General features: G+C 44.6%; 2 protein-coding genes across 2 annotated transcripts; one reads left to right on the top strand and one right to left on the bottom strand.

The window, feature by feature from the left end:
• Window positions 1–625: 625 nt before the first annotated feature.
• Window positions 626–14,364, bottom strand: WDR26 (WD repeat domain 26). The gene is made up of 15 exons (XM_053459007.1): window positions 13,702–14,364; window positions 10,311–10,410; window positions 10,150–10,206; window positions 7,508–7,582; window positions 6,399–6,535; window positions 5,875–5,972; window positions 5,517–5,673; window positions 4,900–5,038; window positions 2,817–2,957; window positions 2,483–2,602; window positions 2,195–2,340; window positions 1,899–1,977; window positions 1,684–1,813; window positions 1,237–1,422; window positions 626–791 (listed from the first exon to the last, which is right to left on the bottom strand). Exons 1-15 carry the CDS (start codon window positions 13,968–13,970, stop codon window positions 766–768), a joined length of 1,860 nt encoding a protein of 619 aa, XP_053314982.1. The 5' UTR covers window positions 13,971–14,364; the 3' UTR covers window positions 626–765.
• A 2,251-nt stretch (window positions 14,365–16,615) lies between these two features.
• On the top strand, window positions 16,616–23,725 carry LOC128483855 (uncharacterized). Its single transcript, XM_053460157.1, has 2 exons — window positions 16,616–16,719; window positions 21,345–23,725. Exon 2 carries the CDS (start codon window positions 21,354–21,356, stop codon window positions 22,662–22,664), a length of 1,311 nt encoding a protein of 436 aa, XP_053316132.1. The 5' UTR covers window positions 16,616–16,719; window positions 21,345–21,353; the 3' UTR covers window positions 22,665–23,725.
• The last annotated feature ends 968 nt before the right edge of the window (window positions 23,726–24,693 follow it).

Here is a 24,693-nt window from a genome sequence, read left to right as displayed (position 1 = left end):
TTAACCCATTACAGGGTTGTAACACGTATGTTTTTTAGCTTTCTGTAAAGTACAAAATAAAAAAAAAAAAAGACCCCTTCTGCTGTTATTGTTTAATGTAGTATTTCGGTTGACCCGATAATTTGGTTTTTTTATCGTTTTGGAACCGGATTTGCTGTTCTCTGGGGAGGAAAAAATAAAATTAAATGAATAAGGCTGCTATCCATGAACCAAGCTGGAAAGATCTCAAAGCTAAATAAGGCGGAGAAGTCTTTGTGAAACGAGATAAAGAAGTACTTTCCTATTAAATGGATACTCAGACTAAAGCACTCTATATCAAGCCTTCTAAACTGTTAAATAGTTTTTTTTTTTCCAAACAAGCATTTAAACGTCATTACACAGAAGAGCAACAAGGATGGTCGCCTGCCACACAAAAAGGCAGAAGGGAAAAAGATACGGAGTTCGATGGATAGCCTGAACATAGCACAGTTCTTCACAACCGATGGGGGGGAACACTGTGTCCGACGACACTCTAATGATGTGCTTCATCAGAGCTAAGTACTATGAAGCCGGGTGGCAGATGCTCGGCCCAGGAAGGGCGTCAGACTTTTTTTTTTTGTTTGTTTCTTTTGTTTTTTTTTGTGTGTGTTTTTTGTGTTTTTTTTTTTTTTATCTTCGCGACGAACGTCCGTCTGGCTATCAATCTTGTTTGTTTGCACCAATCCCAAGCCATTTAAAAATACGACTAATTTTAAGTTAGAGAAGTCGTCTGCTCCACATTCACCATCAACTATCCATGCTACTGCATTCCTCTAGAACAGAAGTGAAAGAACAATTTGGGAGAGGAGGGGAAGCGAGGAGAGAGAGGGAGGAGAGCGAGAGAGGGAGGAGAGCGAGAGAGCACAAGAGGGGGGAGGGGAGGAGAGAAAGAGCGAGAGAGGGAGGAGAGAGAGCGAGGAGAAAAAAAAAGGAAACAAAAAACGCAATTGTGATATTTGATATGGCAATTTGTTTAAAAAAATTAAAATATTTGTAAGCTACATAAAATAGGTTTGGGGATATATGGGTGCAATATATATATTTATACATTTTATTGGTTTTTAAAAAGGTAAAGAGGGCTATATATATACATATACACACACATATACACGTATGTATGTATGCATGTATGTCTCCATAAGGTCACGCAGCTTGTAACATAGGAAATAACTTTGTGACTTTACTCTAGAGAATGAAATGAAATCTTTGCACCGTTACCTTCACACTCCTGGTTGTCTACGTAAGGTGCCGGTCCCCATATTCTAACTGTACCATCGTCCGAAGCGCTGGCCATCAGAGAAGGGATCTGGGGGTTCCAACTCACGCAGTTCACTGTGCGCGTGTGTCCTGTGAGCTCCGCTATGGGCAACTCGCTGCGCTTGTGCCAGACATACACTTTGTGGTCTGCAAAAGAAAAAAAAAAAAAAAACGTATTACAGAAGGAGCAGAACATTCGTAACGGGCACATCGTCATGCACTGCCATCCAGGGCCACAGACGCACCAGAAACGCAATGTATCACTGCAAGAAAGAAGTTAACATTTCATTGCGATGCCCAAGCTGTGCAAAAAGTGGCGGATGTCTCGGGGGCTCTTGGTTCCTGGAGTAGGGAAAAAGTACACCGTACATACTACACATCTCAGGGACTACAGACTAAAGCCGTTACCTTCACTGCCGCTAGCGATGAAGTCTTCATTATGGCCTCCAAAGCACGAGTGTATTGTGTAGAAGCCTTGTGTCACGCCTTGGTATTTTCTCACTAAAACTCTGTCTTGCAAGTCCCATAAATGAACACCCTGACAAGAAAAAACAAAAAACCACACGTTAGTGAAACGCGCCGCTCCGATTTATCAGATATATCTGATAGAGAAGGATTTTTACCTGAGTTGCTACATTTAACAAAGCTAGTCTCCCGTTTCGTGATATTGTGAATGACATGATAGGGTGGTCTTCTTGCACTCTGAAAAACAGAGAAATTAACCATGTCCGTAATTGAGGTGGGAAACAGAAAATGCATACGGAACGCACCGGCGGCTACGTTATCTAAGTGCATAGCGGCAAGAGAAAGACCCCAGCGTTCCACACTTTCAGTTTTATAATACCCACTCCTTGTCTCCTTACTATATCCTCCTGAGAGAATGCAGCCAAAATATTAAAACTCCAGATAGTTGACTTACATGTTTCTGTCTGTGAGGTCCTCAAAGTTATAGCCCCGGATACGCTGGTGAGTGTCTGAAGCGAGAACGGTTTTGCCATCGCTTAAGCACCACAGGCATTGGACTCGAACGCCTTCCCACGAGTCGAGCAGATTACCATCTAAATCCTGCATCGAGGGGAAAACAGAAGTGGTCTAAGAACAATGGTTTGTGTATTCCTGTCTTAGTATGGGGTAACATTAGAACAGCCAGCCGTAGATGTCGAGATACTTGGGTGTAGAAACGCGCCAATGGAAAGGGTTAACATACACATTGGTAGAACTGCCCCCGCTGCCCTCCGGTTACAAAACGCTTGCCGTCCGGATTCCACGCCACGCTCGTTAGGCTGTCTTCATGGGATTGGCTCATTTTCGTCCGCAATTCGCCAGTCTAAGTAAAAAGAAGCAATTAGCGCACCGCCTTAAACCGGTTTCGCGACAAACGCTCTTCTCCATTTAAATTATACAGACATTAACGTGCCGCGGCGAGCAATTAAACAGACAAGACATTCTTAAAAGTGATGCAAGCACAACCCCCCCCCTCCAGCTTTGAAAACGTGATCCTTGCATACTTTGGCTTCATCCGGACCGGCGACGGTTCTCACCTGTACATTCCACAGCCAGAGCTCGGAGCAGTCATCCGGACCACAAGCAACAAGGTAATTATCGTCCGGGCTCCAGGCAAGATAAGAGACCCCGTAAGCGTGACCCTCTAACGTCTTCAGTAACTTAAGCTGGTGCGTTTCCTGAACAGAAAACAGAACAAAACACCTGTTAGTTTGTAATGTTTGGGGCAAAGCTTTTGTAGAATACCCCAAAATATAATATTTTACTATGGCTTAGAATTTTTTTCAATAATGGTGCAAGCTTTAATTACCTTTGAGACTAAATAACTATTCCCCGTGGCAAAGATAATCTAGAACTTAGTATTTTAGAGGCTGGTAAAATAAAAATAAATAAATAAATAAAAAATAAAAAAAAATCACAACAAAATAATAAAAAAATATAAAATAAAATGAAAAAATAAATATCCCAATGAAAGTTTTGCTTTCCATACATAGTTCCCATTAGAGGCTGTTACTAAACACAGGTTATTTTTCAGCAGCGGCATCTAACCTGTAGAATAATGTTATTTGTTACTAGTTCTATAAGATATTCCATTAGTACTAGAAACAAAGCTCCCCATATACTGAAACAAGTATCTCACACTCGCCGATAGCGGCAAATACCCGGCAACATCCCCGCTCCGCCACCAACAGGCTCAATACTTCTTACCAAAGGAAAGAAAATACAAAAATACGCAAATCATGTGCCCTCACCTGGGAAAATAAGCCTGCAGAACAATCGCATTGATATATCCTTACAAGACAAGAAAAAGTGCAAAGGGGGAATACGACATCAATAAGGGGATTGGGAGATATCAGTTATGAAGAGAATAAAAACGGCGTCTCAGAGGGGATAGGATAACATTATATAAATATACGGAGGGCCGATATAACCCTGAACAGAAATATACAAAGAACAAGAGGTCGCCCTCTGAGACTGGAAGAGCGCAGGTTTCATAGACGACAAAAGGAGAGGATTCTTTACAGCGAGGGCAGTAAAGGTACAGAATTCACTGCCAAGAGAGGTGGTTATGAAATACATTAGATGCCTTCAAAAGGGGTCTGGATATTTTGTTAGAAAGGCAGGACATCCAGGGCCATAAATAGAATAAGATTAATATTTTAGAGCTTTTTGATCCAAGGAGAAATCCGATTGCCTTTTGGAGTCATTTTTTCCCCGACGGCAGAATTCGAGCTTAATTAGGGTTTGTTTTTTCCTTCTTTTGGATCAAGGGTAGGAAGGTTAGGTAGAAGGGATGAGCTTAGGTCTTTTTTCAACCTTATTTACTACGTCACTATGTAAGAAGTATGTCACAACCGGCCGAGCCAGACAAACACGTCTTAGGAAATAAACAATAAGGGAGGAACTCAAAAAGCAGATTAAATAGCTCCCCGAAAGAGCTTTGCTATCTTATGAGTGGCTAGGACACGGCATATAGCGATAAGATGCGCTGAATGTGTGTCATATATAAGAAATTTGCATGGCAATACACTTAAAGAGGCGATCGGCGCGAACCGTGTACATAACACGGCAATCGGAGCGTCGGGATGACGCAGCATCCAAATTTAATGAAACCAAATTGTAGAAGAGCAATAACCAGCAACTCAATAGATAATCACAGCTAAACCTCTAACTACTAACCAAAACTTTCAAAATTACCTGCCTAATGTTGAACTATTTCACCGGTGCAAAGCGTGGTGTTTGAGCAAAAAAAAAAGCGACCCAAAATATCACATGACCGACAGCAATGGCGGCCTCCAGGTATGCAGATAAAGGGAGTTTAGTGAAACAAAATCAGATACGACCAGGTTTCTGCCAATACCTATAATAATTTATACAGCGCCATGCAAAGGCGGTTAATGCAGAACATCCGCTTCGGTCAATGGCTTCTCAGCCAGCTTAGTAAAGGAATATCGCTCCTTATACCCTTATATCATATGTACATTTAACAGAAAATGGTTAATCTGCAGGAGAGCGCGTCTTCCTCACCGCTAGATGTTCAGTCTATATCACCGCGAACCGCGTTGGATGATGTCTGAGGGCACGGAGCAAGATTCAGAAAGGCTGGAGGTCTGTACTTACTGGATCAACCTGCCATATTATAACAGTCGTGTCTTTTGATCCGGTCGCCAGTTTAGTGCCGTCGTTTGAGAATTTACAGAACCAAACTTCATTGCAGTGCTCTGTGAGGACCTGCTGTGTGAAACATGGAAACTGTTTCCTTTAATAGAAAGAAAACAAAAAGTCACACTAGGATCAGATTAAAATTATGTTTGTTTTTTTTTTTTTTTGTTTTTTTTTTTAAATTGGGGAACAATGGAATGACTCGGTCTCATTCAACCAGCCTCACACTGACTAATGGAAGTCTAAGGGACAGACTTCATTGGCATTGCCATAAAGCGTCAACTCAGTGTGGTGTTTGAACAAGAAAAGCGACCCAAAATATCACACGACCGACAACAATGGCGTCTGCAGATAAAGGTTTCTGCCAACACCTACATTAATTTATACAGCGCTGGGTGGTTATGCTCAAGGAGAAATTTTTTCCCCCATGGGACTTCCCCTTTAGACGCCAGTCGTCTGCTATGACAAATATTTGTTCAGCCACCCAGTCAGAAAAATTACCCGCATTTGAGGAGAGCAACTACCTTTTCTGGGTTAACCCCACGAGTACTGAACTCCTTCAAGTCACAACACACCTGCTACAGACATGATCCATCAGCAGGGACACGGAATCCAAGCTGTTGTCGAGCTTTGTGTTGTGGTAGAGGCAGCGGTCTCGCTGCAGCTCCACCGCTTGGCGGAGCAGGGTTTGCAGACGTCTCGGAGGCAGCATGACCGACGGCGGCAGGTACGCTTCAAAGAAAGCAAGGGGGTCGGGTTATAAATAAGCTTATTGACCACACTTCTAACTTGCCTGATGCAGCTCATCAACATTTTATTTTACGCTCAGGAAGTGCATTTGCAAAGATTTCAATGCAGGTGATGGAATTATCTGATGATCAAGCAAAGCCACAGCGAGGACCTGGGATACTCGCACTACCCATGGACACTCACTCTGGAGTTTATCCAGAAGTTTGGACCGCGAAGCCGTTCCTTTCCCTTCCCACTCTGCCTTTGCACGGAGATCTTCTGCATGGCTGCACATTAAATATCTAGACGAAGACAAGAGAAGAGCGGGTTATTTCTAGTAATATTCACAAAACAGGGTTTGACATGGAGTCACCATTAAGGCTTCCAAGAGATTGGAAAAAGAATATTATTTTTTTTTTTTAAGACAACTGTTAAATCCATAAACGAAGCATTCGACATCCAACCGTCCGATTAATCCCATTCCCCTGCTTACACAAACGCTACTGTGCTGTAACAAAGAAGATTTCGTAACCAAATGAAACAAAACCCTCCATTTCTTTTCATAAAGGCAGACAATTTAGTAATGAAGAAGTTTGTAGAAGATTCAGGGTCGGAGGAGCCAGACAAGCAGAACATATACTAAAACAGCACAGTCTTCTTCTCAAGACAAGCAGTCATAGAACATATTAGGTACAAGGAGACACAACGGTGTCAGAAAGAACCCTTACCCGCTGAGGACGTGAATCCTCTCCGTGTTATATTTTAGTGGCGTCAGCTCACATCGTAAGACTTGAAGAGCTTCCAGAACTTTGCCGTCCTCCAAATATTCCAGGTACTTCTGCTGCAGCAGCAGGAATTTCATTCTCTGTCAAAGAACACAATGCCAAAACAATGAGCAAAGAGGCGCACAGAAACCCTTTATCACTGCCATCACTCCTGTGTTCCAATGGCCCTTTATCACTCCCATCACTCCTGGGTTCCAATGGCCCTTTATCACTCCCATCACTCCTGTGTTCCAATGGCCCATTGTCTTCGCTAATCCCAATTTAAGTTTAACCCCACAAGGACAGAGCTGTTTTCTGTACCGTTCGTAACAATAGCTGTTTAAACATTTTTGTGGTGTTTGTGTTTCGCTATAAATTTCTCATTTAGTGTACCAGCGCAAATTATATATTGTTTTATTCAAGAAGGGCTTTCGGTTTTATTCAAATCTTCTCAGTCTGCCCCTGTGCCCTATTTGGGACATCTTTGAAGCTGGTCTGTTCAATTTGCCATCCACCAAACCATAGAGGTTTAAAAACTAGACACCCCAGGGTATCAGCCTGTTAACCTTGTGGTAGCATTCTTTTTTCCATTTTGTCCCCACACACACACACACATTGTAATTCATGAATATATGTCACGTCATACACTCCAACGTTCAGGTTGCTTGGGGGCTAAAAAGGCCACATTTCGCACTATTTGTGCAATATGTTCAGTTTGTAAACTCCGATACAGTGATACTACCCATGCACAGGTTTGTCAGGTTGTTTGGGCATCTATATATATCTATACGTGATAATATATAGTTATTTGGTTCTGGAAAGATGTCTTGACGGACTCCTACACAGAAGCGCAAGTTCATAACCATAGCAAAAAAATAACGAGAAGCGAAAACTACAGCGGCAACCGCATACAATACATACATAAAATTACACTCTCACACGACGGGCACATACACACCAACTCCGACATATTTAATATTCATAAATAACATGCTTTACTACAGCCTGTGAAGAGAGCTGTGGGCGGCCGGTCGCACAGCCGGATACCGCGCCGGAAGTTGCGCTCTACTCACCCGTATGACATCAGCAGTGGGACAAGACGCAGCAGAATTCTCACTCGCAGAAACCCCTGCGGCAGGACGACAGCCCTGTCGATAGAAAGAGCGGAGTTAGCGAACCACGAAGCCTTACCAAATAAAATCAAAATTAACCAAAAACAGAATAAAACGGCGTCTCCGGAGACATCACAGAGGAGTGCGATAACGAAACACTGGGGAAGTAAACCAAGAACGCGCGTGATGGATACATAGAAACACCAGGTTCATAAAACCTTGGAAAGCCTCAGGAGAGATCTCCTCCGTTAAAGGTCAGGTAAGGTGACTGTTAATACAGAATATATAGACTGCGCCGCCGGTAAAGAGACTACAGAAAGCTGAAATAAAGATGGGGCTGTTTTTATTCTCCAACAACAAACGATTATATTCTACAAATTGGTTATGAGAGAGGTTATTATCAGGACTAAATATAGAAATGCAATCCCAGAACACAGCCATAAAAAGAATCGCCTGGGAAGGAACCCAATCCAGTGTTTATTCAGGTACTGTGCGAGTAACAACGCTTCCCTTTCACTGGCCAATATACAAGCCCAGGACCGCAGCGTGCCGGCCGTCAGCCTTTTCTAGCTGAGAGAGCCCCGTCTATCCAGGGACCGCTAGAGCCCATAGGCGGCCTGAGTCGGCTGCAGCCAGAGAAGCCGCCAGCCTAATGTTTTGCAGCCGACAGCTGCTTGCTTTACATCACTTCCTGTGACCCCCCCCCCACGGGACAGGAAGCTGCTGTGTGTCAAATCAATCGGCTGGCAGGCATTAGTTAAAGGCAGTCAGCTGATTCCCTCCTGACAATCGACTGCCAAACCGGGCAGAACTTCACAAAAGACAAACAACCTTATTGCATGACGGGACGGGGAGGAAAAAAACAAAAAGCTGCTGAACTGGAATGAAGTCAATTGTGTCACCGCTACAGCCTCTAAAAACAGATCCGAATATATCCAGCGTGACTCACAGGCAGGAGCTAGAATCTTACAATAGCGGCCCGACGGCCTGTGGCTTCCCGGCAGCTATCTGGAGCAGGCCAATAAATTTATTTTTTAGCATTCCCACGGTGCGAACAGATGCAGATTTTACACACAATGTACACAAAACAGCCAAGCAACCTTATACAATAAACGCAAGGAAGTTGTTTAACAGGGGGGCTGGGGGTTGGTGTTAGACAAGTATAGAACAGCCTCCCAGCAGAAGTGGTAGAGGCTAATACATTGAGGGAATTTAAATACACATGGGATATATATATATATATATATATATCCTGAATCTGAGACGAGACCAATGACTGATTCGGGTCTTTAGAGCAGGAAACACACGCAGACTCGATACAAGTGTTGAAATTATATATATATATAAATGCATAGATATACGCTTCACGAGGTATTGAAAAACCCTGTGGAATCTGCACAGCGAGGCAGCGGACAGCACCCGGCGAGGCTATATGGCGAGGATATGAAACACACCGCTCAGAAATCAGCATCTCATTAAAGACGGCAGATTCCCCTTCGGTGCCGTCAGCAGCTGCCGTTTCAAGATGACTGCCGCGGAGGGAAATTTAGCGGCTCTTATCATTCGGAAGCCGGCACTGCAGAGGCAGACGAAGACGCGGGCTCTGAATCTCTGGAAATGCCCCCCAAACACACTAAAAACCCTATTTAACATCATCTAATATTGTACAGCGCTATACCTGTCGGCTTGGAACGTAAAGAAAAAAAAAAAAAAAAAGCATTGAAACAAAATAATTCCGTTACGACCAGCGAGCATCTGCTCCAGAAACGGGGAATCCAGAAACAAAACGATTGTAGTCTTGGTTACGGGCTTAGAATCGCCCCGTAAGCATCAGGGGAAGGGAGAGCGCATTACACTAAAGAAACGTCTCTTTAAATACGCAGAAATCATACATATAAACTTATATCACATCTTTACATGAATACGGCAATCACACCCAGTCCAGAAAAGCCACAATAATGAACCGCACAGGGTACAGCACAGGGCACCAGCACAGGGCACCAGCACAGGGCACCAGCACAGGGCACCAGCACAGGGCACAGCACCCTGTTGACCTTTGTTTAAAAGCTCTGAAGAAGCTGTGCCACACGATTTGAAGGATAATATAAACAGTTTGGAACCGGCCACGGCCAAAAGTATACTTTGTTACAGATAACACATAAAAACAAACACCCCCCCCCCCCCCCCACACACACACACACACCGAACGTAGTACAATAGCTTTTTTTTATTTTTATTATTATGGCACAAACAGCGTTACCATCCAAAAGCTCAAATCTCAAGGTAAAGTCATCCTCAAACGAAGCGAAACACAGTAACAAACTGAAATTACACTTCATGGCAGATTTGCTCCGGAAACCCAGAGCTGTAAAAAAATTGCCCATCTCTACACGCAAATCGTACGGCGAAAAACATCACGGCGGCCGGCGGCCGTTACTACAAACAGAACGGCTTGTCCTGAGAATGGCTTTAAACCAAGCAAATAAAGTCAGAACCCAGAGAAGACAACTCCAAATTAAGACATGAAACCAGAAGAACACACAATGAAGACGTAAGACGAGAGAGTTTAATCGCTTCTCAACGGAACAAGCCAGAAATCTTACCATAACAGCGTGAGGAGAGTGCACCAAGGACTTGAGTTCATTCAAATCGTTCTCTGCCTGCGAACAAAACGAGGGATCAAACAGAATGCGATGTTTAGCTAAACGGTGGAAAGCCAGTCGCCGGCCCACAAGGACAGCGCGGGTCCTGGTACTCAGCTTACCTTATCCCACTCCCCCTCCATGACATGATTGCGGAACTTGGTAGCAGAAGGATGCTCCAGGCGGCACCCCGACTCCTGCATGAGGAGATCCACCGTCTGGCTGCAAGAGAAAGAGAGAGAGCGTCAAAAAGTGTCGCTTATCACGACCCGTCCACTCAACGTCCACTCGACCCAACGAAGTGTTCCTGCCGGAGACACCCGCAGGGTAACGGGGGGGGACCGACAGCGACCGCTACATGGCTGTCATATATATATATATATATATAGACAGAGGAAACCTAGTTTAGCAGAAGTTATTTTTTGTTCATATTGGAAAAACCTAGACTCTGCCGGCAGATCGGCCCCATCCGGCCCCCGTCTAGTCACCTATTTCTCCTGCTGTAAAGACTCGAACCTTAATCAGTTGTTGGTCTCGTCTTAGACTCAGGAGCCATATGCCTGTCCCATGAATGTTTAAATCCCCCCCCCCCCGCTGTATTAACCCCTACAACTACCTAATAGCCTCTTGGTAAAAGTAAAATGGTATATTATAGAAATATTTAGGGGATAATGTGGCCATGCTGCGGGGGGTCCTGTGCCAGCTATATATTTTACTGTATGTAATGTGTGGGGGACTGCACACGTGCTTTTTAGCAACAGAGTAAAGAAAGGGTTAAACATCTTGCCAATTAAGGGTTAAAGTGCCTTGCTTTGGTAATCAGATGACCTGCTTATCTCATAGAGGTGCAGACAGGCATCAGAGGAGCGAATTTGATTCTGACATCATAAGTCGCTTTTACACATAAGACGGCTTACATCACAGTATGTGCTCAGCCGGCAGGGACCGGTTAACACTTTCATCACCAACAAGGAACTCAAGACCCCGTGTCACTCATTGTGAATAAGACTGGTCTGAAAACAGGGTAACGATGACCCCGATTATGTCAGAGCAGGACCTATAAACCCCGAGCCCAGTTAGAAAGCATTTAGGTTTCACGTATTCCTTTAATGCCGCACCTCCCCCAACAGGCAGCAAACAGCCCTCCTCCCTCTCCAGTGTCGCCAGGGCTGCGGACGGCCTCCTCTTCCCCTCCTCTTCCTCCATCCGCTACTAGATGTAAACATTGTGCTGCCCCCTACATCCATAGGGGGACAGGCAGCTGAAAAGACGCTGCTTACCTACTCCCCCAACTCCCCCCCCCCAGAAAACCCAAAACATTACAAACACCCCCCCCACCGCACGACGACAATAACACAAATACCACCCGCTACACATCACTGGGGGTGACAACGCGCATGACGCGCTCAGAAAGCCTGCAACAAGTTATTTTATCAAAGAGAACCTTCTGCGCGGATCACAGAACACGGCACACAACACATACATTGTTACCGTTAATGTATACACAATACAGGCAACAACGTGACAATCGCAGCACAGCTTGTGCCGGTCGGTATACTGACAGGAAACGCAGGTCACGTTTTATAAACACAAATATTTAGCGCTTACACAACGTGGTTACACGCGCTGGGTCATCGCACACCCTTTGGTGGAGGCACAGCATAGATCTATATAGCGTATACATATATAATTATATCATTAACTCGGGCTTGGGTTTAGTAAACAAACTTCCATAAACAATCAAATCCATAAATACAAACTGTTCACAACACAGCGAACCCATGCAGAGCGAGACCCCCCACACCGCGCAGCGCGAGACCCCCCACACCACCCTCCATCCCCTCCATCCATACACCATACGGTCCGTTGTTATCACAAGCCCCGCGTTACATGACGAAGGCTTCCGCATCAAACAGCTACATACCCTTCAGATTCCTCTCACGGAACGCGAGGCTAAGGTGTAACGGAAGGAAGTTTTACTTTACTGAGAGGGTGGTAGATAAGTGGAGCAGCAGCCCAGCAGAGGTGGTAGATGCAGATACAGTAAATACGGCTCCTGAATCTTAGACGAGACCAACGGCTGCTTACGGTTTGGGTATTTACAGCGGGAGAAACGGGCGACTAGACGGGGGCCGATCCTCCCGCAGATTGTATGTTTCTAGAACAGGGCACAGCGACATGCCAGGAACACGCAGCAGAACATGCCTATGTATGTGATTAGAATACATAAAGCTCACACAATATGAAATATATAGATATTATAGAGATTACAGCTGCATATAGCATTGCCCATTATTATTATCTTTTATTTTTATAGCGCCAACAATTTATGCAGCGCTTATGAATGCTTTCACTTAAGGCCTAGTTTGTAACATACGAGTGGGCGCGGGCACACACTCACCGAGCGGGCACACACTCACCGTATCAAGATATTTGAACCCCAAGATTTAGACATGAGAACATGTATACGAAATAACCTGACAGTCTGTTGCACACCGCCAGCAATCTATTTGCTGCCCTTAACCAGAACAATACAGGATTATCCCCAAAACAAGTATGAGGAGCCCCCGCGCGTTATTATACAGACACCTCTGTATACAGCACTCCATCGCACACGACTCTCTCGAAATAGAGACACTATAAGCAGGCCAAGACTTTGACACATACAGACAGCTGTCTATACCAGCAGCGGGCGGAACAGAAAAAGCACACAAAAGGCTGTCCGTATACTGATATCTGTATACAAGCAGGTCCATATATATATTATATACACACACACACATATATATATATATATATATATATATATACACACACATATTTGACAATAAAGTGGAGGAGGTCCGGGGCATCATGTAAACAGATCTCTGTATAGCAACCCAGCAAAGGATTACCTCTATATACAAACAGTAGGCAGTCATGAAAACAGATCCCCATTGATGTTGTGTACAAGACTCTGCGTACAGTCTGTATACAGACCCCCAGACCCATAAAGAATTATATACAAACACAGCTCTCTGTATAGCAGCCACACGGGATCCTCTCTGTATAGGAGCAGTAAGGGGGGGTTAAGGCCTTGATGTAAACAAACAGCTCTCTGCCACTGTACAGGGCTCGCTCTCTATATACGATCGGTATATGGAGCTTGGGCCTTGAGGTAAACAGCTCCGTGGATAGCACCAGCAGCCTTGCACTATACAGGACTCTCTCTATATAAACACAGTAAATCGAGGCCTGGCTTTGATGTAATATATAGGGCTCTCTATATACAGACAGGAGGCGGAGGCCCAGGCCTAGATGTAAACAATCAGCTCTATGTACAGCTACAATGCACTATATTTAGGGCTCTCGCTATATAGAGGCTCGCTGTAAACTGACAGCTCCGTGTATAGCACCAGCCGCACTGTACGAGGATCTCTCTATATAGGGCCCCGGGACTCGCTGTAAAGAGCCAGCTCGGTTTATAGCACTGGCCGCCGCGCACTTCACCGGGCTCCCCCTGCGGACACTCACTTGAGGCCCAGGCCGTGCAGGTGCTGCCCTATGAGGCGGATCACGTCCTCGTCGGCCTGGCTCAGCCTCTTCTTTTTCTTGAGGGCCTGCTGCTCGGCGGAGGAGGCCGAGGCCCCGGGCAGTCCGTTGCTGCTGTTGACACTCAAGAGCCCGTTAGAATGAGACACGTCCACGGCCGAGGCCTCCCCGTTCTGGGCTGTCAGACAGCTCCCCGCCGCCGGCTCCTGCCCGCCCGGGCCCCCTGCTGCCGCTGCCCCGTTGGCCTGCATGTTAGTCCCGCTGTTGCTACACACACTCCCGCTATGACTCGGTACCGCCGCCGGAAGGCCTGAGTTCGTCGCTGCTGAAGCCCCGGGTTCTCCTGCCGCCTCCTCCGCCACCGAGGCTCGGAGTTTCTTCCGCGGGGGAGGGGATGCTCCGCCGGTGTCCGAGTCGGAGGAGGAGGAAGCGGAGGCCAGAGTTTCCTCGCCGAGAGCGGCCGTGGTTGGTGGCCGGCGGGGAGAGGCGGTGCGGTGTGTCGGTGAGTCCCCCTCCTGGGAAGGAGGTGAGGGGGAGCGGGGAAAAGGAGGAGGGAGGGGGGATTTCCGGCCGCCGCGGCTCGGCTCCGGGCTGTCACAGCTTAGCTTTCCTCAGCGGCAGCGCTAATGGAGTCCGGTCTGTGACGTCAGCGGAAATGCCGAGAGATGGACCAAGCTCACTTCCGGCTGAGAGGAGGCGCCATGACAACGAGGCGGCGAAAGGGGTGAGTGCGGCAGGGGGAAGGGTAAGGGCAGGTGCTGAGCTAGAAGGTGAGTGCAGGCCCGGGGGGCAGGGTGAGTGTGGGATAGCGGGTTAAGGATGCTGGGAGTAATGGAGAACCGACTGGTGTGAAGCGACTGCTCATTATGAAAGGACAGGTAACCGACTGCGGAATGCAACTCCCAGTAAACGCAGGCAGCCTGAAATAATAACACGAGCCGCATGAGTGGGGATATTGTAGTCTTTTAGCTGTGGGTCGGGAGCTGAGTGGTAATAAATGTCAGCGACACCTATCATTCTTGGCCTCCTTAACGTTATAGGGGTTTATTATTGTTAGCGCGAGGGGTCAGAGGCTTGGACGTTTTACTTTGCTGAGCGTGTGGTAGATAAGTGGAACGGCCTCCCATCAGAAGTGGTAGATGCTACTACAATGAGGGGATTTAAACATGCATGGGATAGACATACGGCTCCTGAATCTAAGACGAGACCAACAACTGATTAAGGTTTGAGTCTTTAAAGCAGGAGAAAGGGGCGACCAGACGGGGGGCCGAATGGGGCCGATCTGTCGGCAGGTCCTGTGTTTTGTTTTTTTTTTAGTTTTTTTTTTAGTTTTTTTTTTACGAATCTGCTAGTTTTGGGGAACGTGGTTAATTTATGGAGATCTGGCGCATTCTCTGCATCACGATCCATAAGCTGTCTGTTATTTCTCCGGGGAGCGCAGATTGTTACCCGGTTTAACACTATAAGCGCTGACCAAGAAAGAAAACATCAAAAGCACAGAGTTTCAAGAAAAAAAATAGGAAAAGCGAGTAACGTAAAGACCGAATATCCGTAACGGGGGTCCAGCCCGGTGCGTGACGGCGGCAACGAACGTATACTACTAACGGGGAGACTTCCCCTTTAATGTGAGGAGATCCGACCGCTGTGAGCAGCAAAGTCTTGGGTGCCGAGTATTACCGAGTATTCAGATTCCTGCCAGAGAAATGATTCGTGGGTTTGACACGAGATAAGCAGGTGCGGGGACAGCCGTGTGAGCCGAGCCGCCATGTCTACTTAACACAGCGACCAACCAATACGCTTTGGGGAGAGGGATGTGTAACTATGGCATGTGTTAAGGATTCCCGGGCTAGTGACGTAATAAGAGCAGCTGCTTCATGTGACATCGCTAGACCGAGAAGTGGCTTGCAACCTTTAGTGAAATATAGAGGTCGCTTATGCACCTGTTATTCATACTTGGATTGTAAGCTCCGTGGGGCAGGGACCTTCTTTACTAATATAGCCATAACTATTGTACCCCAATTAAAAGGTCTGTAGTCTTGCTTATTACTCTAAAGTTTTGGGTCACTTTCATCGAAAACAAGGACGTTTCTCCCTGTAACATAATTGCAAAATGGTTTCTAACGATTATCCATTGGAACACAGGAGTGATGGGAGTGCTAAAGGGCCATTGGAACACAGGAGTGATGGGAGTGATAAAGGGCCATTGGACCACAGGAGTGATGGGAGTGATAAAGGGCCATTGGACCACAGGAGTGATAAAGGGCCTCTGTACACCTATTAAGAGATTCCATTTAAAATCAGCCGTTTCAAACATTAACCCTGTCTGCGCTGGATTTCTGATACATTTTGTTATTTTAATGAAAAAAAAAAGCTTTTCTTCTAAAAACAGAACATTTCTAAGTGACCCTAAACTTTTGAATGGCAGAGTACCTCCCCTTAGTAAACAATAAGTAAAGCTTTTACCCTTCCATAAATAAAAATCTACCCACAGGCAGTCTCTGGGGCCATATTGCCATATATATATATATATATATATATATATATATATATATATACGGTGTGTATATATATATATGTATATACGGTGTGTGTATATATATATATATAACTTTAACGCAGAAGATGACAAGAGTCATAATGCCGATCTTTCTGGGAGTTAACAGAGATTTGGCTGGAAGGCTTCCATTTAATATGGGGTCAGGGAGGGGGAGAACCGCAGCTGATTGCTCTCTGGGGTCCAGTAATGCGCAACCAAAATTTCAGCCCGGCAAGAGGATAAACACTATGCACGATGATGTGTGATTAAGTATGATGTATGATCTCCTGATTAGTGATGTCATGGAAAAGGCACCGCTTGCATTTTAACGTATTTGTTTTTTGTTTTTCCCCAGCGCGCTGATTTCGCTTTGCTTGAGGGCTCCAGAACATCGGAAAGGCCTTCAGTAAATATATATTTACCGGAGAGGAGGAGAGACGCTTCAAGGAGGAAATAACACCAAGGTGAGGGAAAAGTACATCCGCATATGATTGGGGGCGAAACGCGTTAGGTGGGTGTCCTTCTCTTCATTTCTCATCATTGTCTCAAATAGAGGTCTGACTACAGAACTAAGATCCAGATTCCCTGCAGGGACCCGGATCCTTCTCTCTCGCAGCCGGTGGAGGTCTGTGCTATGCAGGCAGACAACCTCCGCTTCCACCCAGCGCTTCTGCCGGGTCTTCTATGACTGAGCGCCGGCATTAAATGACCTTCCGGTTCTCTAAGGAATATCTAGGGGGCAGAGTGGCATATAGATGGTATAAGGCATATGTGGGGGCAGAGAAGCAAGCCGTGATGTGCATAATTGGGGGGCAGGTTGGCAAATAAAATGAAATAAAAACAAAAAATTAATTTTTCTCAAATTTATTAAATATGAAAAAATAGTTTACATATGAATTAATATTTACTAATAACTTTTTTACTATAGGGTAGTCTTATGTTAAAGTTTTTTTCTATTTTTCTAATTTAATATTTAAATTTGGGGGGTTGGGGGTTATAATCAAGCAAATACAGTATATATGGGTTGGTATGAAAAATTGAAATAATACAAAAATTGCTTTTTTTCTTTTACTTTTTCCATAATAATTTGCTCCTACCTAGTATAGCAAAACTGGCAGATTAGCTGGGCCTAACGGTTCCGTTAAATTATCTGTTTCTGTGTTGTAAGAAAAATACCCTCTAAAAATACATTTAGCCCACTAACCTAAAACTACCCCCCCTCACAAAAAAATGGACATAACATATTAATATACTGTGTTCAGGGCAGGTTAGATCGTATCCCTAAATCTAACTCCCACCCATCGCTGATTACCAACTTGCCCAACTCCCTTGTGGGAGGGAGATTGACTGCTGTGATTGGCTGATCACGGCGATAGTTATTTGGGAACGTGCAGTCCAACAGGACTGCCTCCTGAAATCCAGCAGTTGCCCAGCTTGATGAATGTAAGATAACCTGTAAAACATGGTGGCACAGAAAGCCTTGATGAATGACAAGAGGTCAGACCATTAAGGGGACATTAACCTGGCTGGCAAACTAGGAAGACGCAGCCATTGGAAAGACTTTTGTTGAGTCCAGCCATCTGTACTCATGATATAGAAGCAGCACTTCGATTATATATATATATATATATATACACACACACATACATTCATCAGTTCTCTAAAAGAGTAATCCAGGTTCAAACAGTTAAGGCTGATTAGACAAGGCAGTGAATCACAGAGGAGCGTTCATTTAACCTGATTGATTTACAGAGAAGTGTAGAAAGGGATAAAAACTTTTCCAGCTGAAAAGAAGTGTGTTATCTCATTTTGCTCCAATAAACTCCCTTTATCTGCATTTCTGGAGGCGCCACTATTTTCAGTCATGTGATATTTTGGGTGACTGTTTCTGCTCAAACACCACACTGAGCCGAGGCTTTATGGCAATGCAAATGAAGTCCGTTCATTAGTCAGAGGGTTACACTGATGCTGGCCTATTGTTTAGCAAAAGGCAGTATAATAAGGATTTACTGTGTTTATCTAGTAGATTGGACTAGGAGAACACTTATTGTAGCTTTTCTTTATTAAACTGTAAAGCACCAAGTAAACCTGTAAGTACTCAGTAAATTAAAATATATGCACACGGCAAAATACTGCTGTGAAAAACATTTGGTTATGTGAAAGCAATATTAAACTGCTAATGCAACTAAATAATTGTAAGGGTCCTCGGTGCCAAATACTTTCTGCGTTTATTCAGATACGTTTAAAAGCAGGAGTCTTGGTTGCTATACATCCCAGCCCCCTGATGCTTCATTGCATTGTCTGCTTACTTTTAAGTCCCTCGGACAGAACGCTGTCCCCAATGCTATATTCTTCATAGAGATTCGTACGTCCCAAGTGCATTGTTTTACATTTATCAACGTTTAACTTCAGCCGCCGAAGTCTTGACCGTTCTTCTAATTTGTTTAAACCGCTTGTTTCACCCGGAAGGTCTGCCCTGTTGCAGACCTTTCTATTTCCTCCAAAAAAAAGACACGCCGTACCATTGTGACAAAATAATATAAAACACCCCAAAACTGACCCCCGAGGTACCCCACTAGTAACAAGTCCTTCCTGATGGGGTGGCCATGCTTAGTCTGCGCTCCATGATGAAAGGCAGGAGATAAGACACTGCCAGGGAAGAGAGTCATTGGTATGATGTCATAAACGTGAGATAGCTGGAGATAAATAACATCCAAGTATAAAAGTATTATATTTGAGCTAAAACAAAACAAATATTGTTGTTTTCTGTTGCGACACGGTTTCATAACACGCACTGTTTGTAGCAGCGTCATATATGTGTTAATGTCTGTTATCTGGGTCCATTCAACTAGACAAACAGCGACTCCTTATCACGCTGCCTTTAGTAAACAAAAGAGCGGCTCGGTCTTAAAGAGGAACTCACACCTTATTGTCACCCCTTTTGTTATTGTCGTACGGTTGTAAGTTTCCATAAATACACCCTTCATGATTTATCTTTTTAGGTTTCACTAGAATACTCGCTTACCTGCGATCACCTTTAACCCCTTAAGGGGTTTGTTCTTGAACCCGTTAATGGCAATGCATTGTGAGCCTGTACATGCGGGCTTTGTCGTGAAGGGGTTAAAAAACAAACAAACTTTGGCTCGCTTACTTAGCACACCACAGAGGTTATAAATATGTAACAAAAAAAATGGAAGTTCCCCTTTAAGGGCCATGAATAAAAGGACTTCATTAGCGCCGCCGTAAAGTGTCCGCTCAGTGTGGTAATTGAGTTTGTAACAAAAAGCAAGCTCCATACAATACCGCGTCTTAATTCCAAAGAGTTTTTTTTTTATTTTGTACTCATGAGACCCCCCTTCGACTCCCTGCCACCCCCCGCTGCCCGGGTAAGGCTGTAGGTTTAGTGACATTGAATAGTAAGGCATGAAATATGCATTATGAGGTTACGGGGGTTTATCTCACAACTGAATAAAGACAATGGAATTTACACACACAATTACTACACGCCGGGAAAGGTATTTGCCTAATTAATTCATGCAGCAATATCATTGGGTTTTTAAGAAAATAAATTAAAATATATAATTTAAAAAATACATTGCTGTAACCTAGCAGGAACGCGGTGCATACATAGTAACTTGATAATTTGGGGTGAAAAAAGACCTAAGCCCATCTACCCATTCTTTCTGTTTTTGATCCAAAAGACGGCACTACCCAACCCCCCCCCCGACAAAAAAAGCTATTTTTCTAATTTTGCTACTTGGGAGTTGTGGAGGATCCCCCTCCCCCCAAAAAAAGTTTGTAATTTATAATCTAGAGGGCGTTCGGTGTTTGCAAAGAAGTAAAATGTAATGCAAGGCAGTTTTATTTTACAGAGAGAGAGTGGTCCACAAGTGGAACAGCCTTCCAGCAGAAGTGGTAGAGCTTAATACAGTGAGGGGTAGGCATATGGCTGCTGAATCTAAGTCCGATGCACCTCTTCCTCCCCATTGTCTGCTCTGAATCCGGAAGAATTTAGTAATAAAGCGTCTGCAGGCGGAGTGGAGGAGCGATTACTTTTTATTTTATTTTTAAAATAAAATATTTTTAAAAAAAAAAGAATTTTCACCTGTTTGGGTTCTTTCTAATCGAAGGAGAGGAGGGCTGATTGGCTGAATCAGAGCCCCGAGCTCCTGGGCGTCAGTAACAGAAGAACAAAGGGCAGGAAGTGTGGAGGAGGAGTCCAGGTGCTGGGGGGGGGTGTCTGGGTTAGAGCATTGTTTGCATCGGAGGGGGGGCGGTTAGTTCCACTTCTCGTAGCCCGGAGCTTGCGACCCCCTCCTCTGCATTGGGATCCTGCATGACCCCTGACGTGTTGCATCAGGGACCGTAAGTTGTTTATTTCTAATTCTCACGGTTTTGCTGTAACTCTATCTTCTCTTTCTCCGTTAACTCTTTAGTCCCAGGCAGGTGATCAGTGCGCTCGCGTTCACTTTTTTTTATTGATTGATTTATATAGCGCCGTCATATCACGCAGTGTCGTAACCACTAGGTGTGTAACAGCGATATATAAAGCAAACACAGACCTCTTTGGCACATCTAGTCTGCACCACCTGCTGTAAAGACAGAACCTATACATGTGTAGGTCAGGAACCTAAAGTGTGTGCCAGGCGTGTGATTCGCTACTGGATCTCCAGCGTATATATATTTTATCTACGGTACCATGCTGTTTATTTGCCTGGTTAATTAGGCTTTATAGCATTATTTTCATGTATTCAGACCCTTTTACTGTGTTTAATGCACGCTGCCGTTTTGGTGGATTACGTGGCATTTACTGCCCCCCCCCCCCTTGGCCGAGCAGCTCGTTCACCTCACTTTGCGACTGAATAACTGAAGTCCGTAGGAAAGTTTTCAGAGCTTCAGACCCAATGAGCCCGGTCTGCGAACTTTCAATGCTTGGGGGGCAAAACAAAGGGAAGGAACAGAGACAACGGAGTTAATTAACAAGAATGAACCGTTTTGTTTTGTGGATTTTTTTGTTGTTATAAAGTGAAAATCTCCAAAAATCCTGGTAATAATTCTGTTTTGTTTTTTTTTTTTTTTTGTCTTCCAGGCGTACGCCATGCCTTGCTGCATTGTAAAGTACTGTAAGAATAGCAGTTCCAACGTCTACTCCAAGGGGTTAAAACTGCACACGTTTCCTCGCAATCAAGAGAGAATCAAGGAGTGGATCGAGCGCATCGGGCAAGGCCTGGACAAAGATGAGACGTTCATCGAAAAGATCTTAACGGCCAAAACCAACCCTTTCCGGATCTGTTCGGCCCATTTCACCCCGGATTGTTATATCGTCCAGGACGACAAGGTCACTCTGGCCGCGCATGCCATCCCCACCATTTTTCCGCAGAGGGAATCGGATTCGTTGCTGATGCTGAATCACCCGCACCCGCCAACAAAGCGCTTCAGGCCGGACATATGGGGCGACCTGGTGACCGCGTCCAAAGGCTTACGCGACGCTTGCACCTCGACCCCGGTCATAGAGATGAAGAGCGTGAGCACCAGGACGGACCTGTACAACCAAAACCGGACCGCCGGCACGCAGTTCAACCGCTATTACGGCATGAAGAACGCGAGCGTCAGCACCAACCCCAAATTCTTCATGCGAAACATCGGCTTAAACACCGACCATCGTTACTGCACAAAAGATGCCGGCACGTCGACGCGGACCGACGATTCCACGCACCCGCTACCGGTGAGGAGTGCCGTCGGCGAGGTCTTTCGCCGCACAGAGCCGATAAAGATAATACAGATGGACGGGACCTGCGTGCAGGTCTTATCCCGTCAGCAGTGGGGCGTGAAGGAGATGCGGAAAGGGAAGGAGACATCCGAGGCTTCGGGATACGAGCCCAGCACGGCCAGCGACTCTTCTGACCTAAGAATCGTGCAGATCAAGCAAGAGGAAGATTTGGCTGCTCTGGGCGGCCAGGATCCGCAGCATTCACCCAAAATAAAACAAGAGCAGGAAGAGATGGCCTGCGACCTCACCTTGCCCTGTCAATCATCAGAAAAGCCATGTAACGCGAAGCAAGGAGAGGATTTGGGGGCTAAGCCTGCGCCAGCCCCTCACCGGTCCTCTGGATGTAACGTGAAAGAGGAGACAAGCGAACCCACCTCCTGTCCGTCGTCGGGAGCGCAAGTTACACGCAACGTAAGTCAGGAAGAGAAGGTCCCGGCTAAACCTGCGCTCCTGGGCGGCGGGGCTGAGCGAGAGACTGACGCCGCGTCATCCGTACCTCGGCCGGCCGCCCAGAATACGCAGCAGGGGATGCCAGGCTGCTGCTGCGGGGCTTTTCACGAGGTCCTGGCCAGACTAGACACTTTAGAGAAAACCCTGCAGGCTATTAATTCCAAGCTGGAGGTTATGGAGAGGCACTGATTTACTGTTTTAAGCTTTTTTTATTTTTATTTTTTTATTTTATTTTTTTAAGATGTTAATAGCTAATGAAACCATCTTTAGTTCTTGGTTTTTATTGGTTAGTTTACGGACGAAGCCTTCTTTAGAATCTACATATTACCTTTGTCCCTCTCACTAACTGAGTAACTGATATCGTAAACTGGAGGATATAAACTTGGTGGAAAGACATACTCGTAATGCCTAATCCGTGATCGTGACACGTGAAGACATACGGTAGCGTGTGCCAAGCGACGTTTACCTTCAACCAAGGAGTACCTTACGGCTAAGATGTTTTGTTTAAGCGAGGATCTTTTGTATTGAAACATCACTGGTGTTTCATTCAGAGACACTGGGACTTATTCACTAAAGAGGGAGTTGGAAGCACAGTCGTCTGACTTCATTTTACATTATAAGAGGCGACCCCTGAGTTTCTGCTGCAGAAAGAGACCCTATAAAGCAGATTTAAATTGAGATTTTTTTTGTCCTCTTGTGGAATAATATATGCATTATCCAGGGCCAGCTGATGGTCCCTTATAATACATAGTGACTTCATAGAGAGGAATCCACAACCCTCCTACCGACCTTTGCGTTAATGAATAAACCTCACTGGTGTCTGTTTATGGCGAGTTTAATACTTGACATATATCTATATAGGTTCTCCTGCATGAAGGGACCGAGCTGTTTCCGTCTAGCTAATTTGGGGTGATTTCGCCGATTTAACTACACATGAAGCAGGGCCAGCTCAGCCCTTCTTGCAGGAAAATCTCACTGTGTGTTGTGCTTTATAATGCATGGTGACGTCAATACCAGGTTTGTCGAAACAACTCAAATTGAAAGAAAAAACAAACAGCTATAACTCTTTTTTAGTGGATGGTGAAGTCCAATAATCATTTCTGTGTAGTTATTTATTATATAAACACTAGAGGGAGCCAGAGCTCCAAATCGAATCCCCGTTCCCATTCATCCAGTTGTGTGCGTGGAAAAGATAAAGTTCCGACCGCTTTGTTACGGTGCTCATCTACCTTTAGGCTCTCGGAAATAATCACTCCTTAAATAATACATTTTAAAAAAATAACATTGACGAGAATTAACCTTTAACAAAAAAAACGCTGCATTGTAACCGTCCCTCTTTCTTGTTCATGGACGTCCGTGCGTTTAATGTGTTCTGACTCTAACTACTTAGCATGGATGCTGACCCTTGACCCCGCAGTTTGGGAGACATCGCACCTTCTTTCTATCCATTTTGCCTTTTCTTACCCTGCCGTCGGTATTCGGCTCATTGTTGTATATTGTAATATGACTTCATTCCCACCGAATCATTTTATATGCGCTGCCTGTACTGTTTTAGAATCGTTGCTGGGTTTTGAAAACGAGAACTAAAAGATTAAACTGTGGAATATAAGGAGGTCTCCGTGCTTCACGCGTTCAACCTAGAGAGTATGAAGATTAAGATTCCCTCTCGCCTTGAGATTTGAGCTTTAGCCGTCTGATTCCCTTACATGCACGTTCAGCGAACACTAGATTAAATTGGCTCCTAGTTTATATAATTCCTATGTAGGATTTATCTTTATTTAATTTCATTGATGGGATTAATATGATTCTCATCCTCGTTTAATTTGAATTGCAGTGAAGAGAACATGAGATGTATATGTATGTATGTATGTATTTGTGTGTGTGTGTGTGTGTGTGTATATATGTATATGTATGTGTATGTGTGTGTATATATATATATATATATATATATATATATATATATATATATATATATATATATATATATATATATATATATATATATATATATATATATATATATATATATATATATATATATATATATATACACACACACACACACACACACACTAGGCTTGATCTATTTGTAGTTGCAAAGCTATACCTGATAAGAAATTCATATGATTTTGGGGAGAATACAATTATACAAAATTAACAACATAAACATAAGATGTCCTTGGCCTATGAGTTTACAATCTATAAAGAGGTTGAGCAG

Source organism: Spea bombifrons, chromosome 3 (assembly GCF_027358695.1).
Source record: "Spea bombifrons isolate aSpeBom1 chromosome 3, aSpeBom1.2.pri, whole genome shotgun sequence".
Taxonomy (NCBI): domain Eukaryota; kingdom Metazoa; phylum Chordata; class Amphibia; order Anura; family Pelobatidae; genus Spea; species Spea bombifrons.
This window is presented reverse-complemented; position numbering and strand designations above follow the sequence as displayed.

Coding starts and splice junctions, on each gene's coding strand:
- WDR26 (XM_053459007.1), bottom strand. CDS start 13,970: ATGCAGGCCAACGGGGCAGCGGCAGCAGGGGGCCCGGGCGGGCAGGAG. Junction 10,411..13,701: donor CTGCACGGCCTGGGCCTCAA/GTGAGTGTCCGC, acceptor TTTCTCTTGCAG/CCAGACGGTGGATCTCCTCA. Junction 2,958..4,899: donor TAATATGGCAGGTTGATCCA/GTAAGTACAGAC, acceptor TTTTCTGTTCAG/GAAACGCACCAGCTTAAGTT.
- LOC128483855 (XM_053460157.1), top strand. CDS start 21,354: ATGCCTTGCTGCATTGTAAAGTACTGTAAGAATAGCAGTTCCAACGTC.